The sequence below is a fragment of the Lathyrus oleraceus genome, chromosome 4 (assembly GCF_024323335.1).
Source record: "Lathyrus oleraceus cultivar Zhongwan6 chromosome 4, CAAS_Psat_ZW6_1.0, whole genome shotgun sequence".
In the NCBI taxonomy this organism is placed as follows: domain Eukaryota; kingdom Viridiplantae; phylum Streptophyta; class Magnoliopsida; order Fabales; family Fabaceae; genus Lathyrus; species Lathyrus oleraceus.
In genome coordinates, this window is record NC_066582.1 from 387,342,093 (window position 1) to 387,347,274 (window position 5,182).

Sequence of the window (5,182 nt, forward strand, 5' to 3'; positions counted from 1 at the left end):
TAAGAATAAATTTTTTCTATAAATGTGACATATAAATAGAAACAAAAATATATATTTTTGTAGAAATTTAAATTAGTTTGTAGTGATTATTAATACTCCATCTAGCACACAAAAAAAAATGTTAATTACTTGTAGTCAGATAAGTATGTCAAACATATAATTCTAAAAAATAATATTATCCTCCAATTTAGTAATTCAAAGAGAACCTAGTGGTCACCAATATATGTTTTGTAATTTTACCATAGCTAGTAACTTATCCACAAAGTATCAAAGAAAACCTAGTGGTCACCAATTTATTGTGAATTTAATAAATTGTCTTATCAATTGGACTCCAAAACAACAACATATTCATTAAATTTTTATTATATATATATTACAGTAGCATGTCGTTCATTCTCACACACTCACTAAGTTTGTATCCTTGCACAGCTTAATGGAGTTTAAAAATCTATCTGTTTTAGCTCTCTTTTTCGTAAGTTATTTTCTGTTATACTAGATCGCTTATAATTAGTTGTCTCAATTTTCTATCAATATTTGATGTGATTTGAAAATTAGTATTCTTTCAATATAGAATTTGGAATAAATTTTAAGATTTTTGTTTATTGAAATAACCATAAAATCCTTTATACAATAAATTTGATTATAAACAAAACTATCGATTTATTTATTAATTGTTTTTATTACTCTCTAGAACAGTCCGGTAGAGGGGACTACAATTTAATGGAAAAACAACTCAATGTTTCTTATTATAAATATAATTAATATTACTTTTTTTACACTTTAAAATGAATTGATGTTGAGTTCTTTTATTTATTTTAAAAGATCACTTATTTAATTTTTTTAAACTTATTTAATTTTTTTAATATTCTTTTGTATTTTATGATAATGATATTCTAACTTAAATATATTTGCAGTTGACTCTTCTAGGAATTCATGCATCTAAATCAGGAGAAGAATATTGGAAATCTGTTTGGCCAAACACTCCTATACCAAAGACACTTTTGGATCTCTTATTGACTGGTTAGTAAAATATAAATAAGATCTTGTTAATTTTTGTGTACTCTTCTATTTAGAAATTTAAAGTCAAAATGTTGTTTCGAAAAGATATTTTTATGAATTTTAATATTATGTATTTCTATTATGGGGTCTTTAAGATGTGTTTTAAGGGATATATTTAAGTTAATATTATCTAATATTACCTCTTTCCGTGTACGACTCTTTTCTTACAGTATATATATATATATATATATATATATATATATATATATATATATATATATATATATATATATATATATATATATATATATATATATATATATATATATATATATATATATATATATATATATATATATATATATATATATATATTATTTTATATTATTTTATTTATAACATTATTTAAATTTAATATAAATTTAATAATTTTTACATTATTTCAAATTAAATAAGAAATATCTAAAACACCATTTTTTACACCAATAATAAATGCTTATTTTTATATTTTTTTTTAACATTATTGATAAATTAAATATAACTTTTAAGTGTGTGCTACTTTGATCTCAAATATTAATAAATGATAATTGATGGTTCAAAATATAAATAAAAGCTAATAAATTTAATTTAGTTCAACATAATTACTTTTAAAATACTTGAATAAATAGTCATGGTCAAATACAAAAATTAAGTGAAAAGGGAAAACTAATCTTGAATATACAATTTCTTTTATTATGGATCAACAGTGCATTATATCTGCCTTAAAAAACAATAATCTTTTAGGGTGAAATCTTGTTTAAAGTTGCGTAAGTGGAATATTTCATTAAACTATAAATATGATTTTAATTATTTGTAAGGTCTATTTCTAACTCTTAAAATTAAAACTCGAGATTAAATTGATGAGATTATAAGATTTCTTCACAAAATGCATCACATTTTGGTAGTTCATGTAATATGTATTTAAGTCATTATAAATATATAAATTTTTGTTTTTAGTCTTTATTATTTTTGTTTTAGTCCTAAACTCATATTAAATTTAGTATTTATAATATTTATTTTAGTACTTATTTTAAAAGATTAAAATCAAATATTTTACCTATTACATATATTAATTTCTATACAAATAAAAATTTCAATGACTAAAACAAAACAAAAAGGAAGAAAAGTAAAAAAGGTGTATATTTACAATGAATAAAAATAAAATAATTATTTTTACAAATAAAAATTCTTAATATTTGCAGGAATCATTTACATATTTATATCTTTCGTTAATTATATATTTTACATCAACATGCATTTTTATATATCATTTTATTTTATTTGATTCATATTAATGTCTAAAGAGACTATTCATGATTATGTATTTAGTTTAATATTCGATATTGTAGATAAAGGAACAAGTATTCCTATCAAAAGTCAAGAAGAGAAGCAATACTGGACTATCTTTTTTGAACATGACCTATATCCTGGAAAAACAATGAACTTAGGTATCCAAAAACATTCGGATATTCAATCATCAAAATCAACAACACATGCACCCGTCAAAAGAGCAAGCCATACTTTTAAGACTCTCAAAGGACTTGGACAAACACCTGAAAAAGAAACTACTAGAACAAATCAACCTTTTGGAACGTTTGTGTGGTGGTATAAAAAACAAACTGGAAGCCTAACCACTAGGAGCGACAAAGCAACCAAAATAGAAACTACTGCAACAAATCAACCTTTTGGAACATTTGTGTGGTGGAATGAAAAAGAATTTGATAGACCAACCATTAGGAGTGACAAATTAACCAAAATAGAAACTACTAGAGCAAATCAACCTTTTGGAACGTTTGTGTGGTGGTATAAAAAAGAAATTGAAAGACCAACCATTAGAAGCGACAAAACAACCAAAATAGAAACTACTACAATAAATCAACCTTTTGGAACGTTTGTGTGGTGGAATAAAAAAGAAACGGATAGACCAACCATTAGGAGTGACAAAGTAACCAAAATAGAAACTACTAGAACAAATCAACCATTTGGAACGACTGCGTGGTGGCATAAAAAAGAAACTGAAAAAGAAACTGAAATTGAAACTGAAAACAACCTATTGGAAGAAAATCAACCTTTTGGATTAAGTGAACAGGGTAAAAAAGAAACTGAAAAATCAAATCAACCTTTTGAAACCCAGACATCAGATGAAAAAGAAGCTCACGTTCTTAACAACTACTGTGGAACTCCATCAGCAATAGGAGAACACAAACATTGCGCCCTATCACTAGAATCAATGATGGATTTCGCCATTTCAAAGCTTGGAAAGAATATCAAAGTGATGTCAAGTTCCTTTTCTCAAAGTCAAGACAAATATGTAGTTCAGGAAGTAAATAAAATTGGAGACAAAGCAGTGATGTGTCATAGATTGAACTTTGAAGAAGTTGTATTTTATTGTCATGTAGTTAATGCCACAACAACTTACATGGTCCCAATGATGGCCTCTGATGGAACTATATCAAAAGCACTGACAATTTGCCACCATGACACTAGAGGTATGAATCCTAAAGTGTTAAATGAAGTTCTCAATGTTAAGCCAGGAAATGTATCTGTTTGCCATTTTATTGGCAACAAGGCTGTTGCTTGGGTACCTAATGTTAGCCAGTCTCGTGGTCATCCTTGTGTCATCTAGCATATTTGCACTTTGATTGAAATCTCATGTTTGGACTTGTTCTAAAGTGATATATGAAAATAAATATGATGTGAAAAATCATATATTATGTATATTCAGTGTCATCCATGTATTCTAAATAAAATTAGTTCTAAATTAGTTAGAACTATGGGTTTGTGTATGTGCGATGTATCAGTCAACGGTCAATCCCTAATGTATTTTATGTAACATCTTATCTTTATATGGATTTCAATTATCTTGTAGTATAATTATAAAAATCTCTCCTAGTGATAAAGTTTTCACCACGTTTGTACAAAAGACCGAGTGAAGCTTATAAAATTTGATGCCTTCCTTTGAATTATTTTTTTATTGAAAATAAAAAAGATTCCACTTGATTGGAGCTACCAACCGAGGGGAAATGTTGCGGTGGTCGTGGGTTTGACTCACAATGCCAACAAATTTGTGTCTTATTTCTTATTAAAGTAGTGCATTTCTTTTTTTAAAAATAAAAATAGAAATCAAATTTTCCTCTATTGAAATTATCAACCAAGAGAAAAGGTAGCATTCATTGTTTTATTATTAATGGAAAAAATATCTTTTTTTTATTAATAAAAAACTGACACCTTGTTTTTTTAAAATTATTTTTAAATTTAAAATAAATAAGATTTCCCTTTAGTTGGGAGGTTCAACCAAGATAAATAGTGGATCAATTAAATAAAATGACGTCTAACTTTTATTTCATTTTATTTTAAATTAAAATAAATAGGATTTCCCTCGGTTTGAAGGTTCCAACCGAGGGGAAAAGCTGTTATTTTTTTCTTCTTCAAAGTAAAGCTATAACGTGTTTATTCATTTTCCCTTAACGAATACCATTGAGCCCTAGAGAAATTCATCATATCCTCTAAACACTATCTCTATTAACAAACAAAGCCCTAAACTGAAATAAAAAATATTATTCCTTCGCTTAACCAAACTTAAGAACGCCTTTTTTTTCCACATACGAGGTTTAGACCTCCGTCACATATTCTCCAACTCGTACAAAGATAAGAAATGAGGAAGGAAAATCGAAGAAAACTTGAAATATAATCACAAAATGGAAAGAAGAAACTCAAATGAATCTCTTTTCTTTGACTTCTTCATCATATTTTCGTTACCTAAAATATCTCCACCATGCATCTAATAGTAATGTTGTTGTTGTTGTTGAAATATGTTCAATGTTGTTTTTGTTGAGATCGTAAAAGCTAAAGGTTTAATGTTGTTGTAGTTTTGAGATGAAGATTGAAGTTTTTATGTTGTTATTTTGAGATTGGGATTGAATGTTTTATCTTGTTTTTTAGATATGTAAAAGGTTTAATATTGTTGTTGTTGAGGTTGAATTTTTTTTGTTGTTATTATTGTTGTGATTGAGATTGAATATTTTATGTTGTTGTTTTTGTTGAGATAAGTAATAGCTTTTGGTTGTTGTTATTATTAAGATTGAAAGTTTTATATTGTTATTTTTATTTAGATAAGTAAAAGGTTTAATATTGTTTTGTTATT

At 25.9% G+C, this 5,182-nt stretch overlaps 1 protein-coding gene across 1 annotated transcript; it reads left to right on the forward strand.

Moving 5' to 3' along the window:
* Positions 1-363: 363 nt before the first annotated feature.
* Positions 364-3,912, forward strand: LOC127075589 (embryonic abundant protein USP92). The gene is made up of 3 exons (XM_051017042.1): positions 364-472; positions 915-1,020; positions 2,388-3,912. The coding sequence occupies exons 1-3, from the start codon at positions 434-436 to the stop codon at positions 3,662-3,664; spliced, it is 1,422 nt and encodes a 473-aa protein (XP_050872999.1). The 5' UTR covers positions 364-433; the 3' UTR covers positions 3,665-3,912.
* The last annotated feature ends 1,270 nt before the right edge of the window (positions 3,913-5,182 follow it).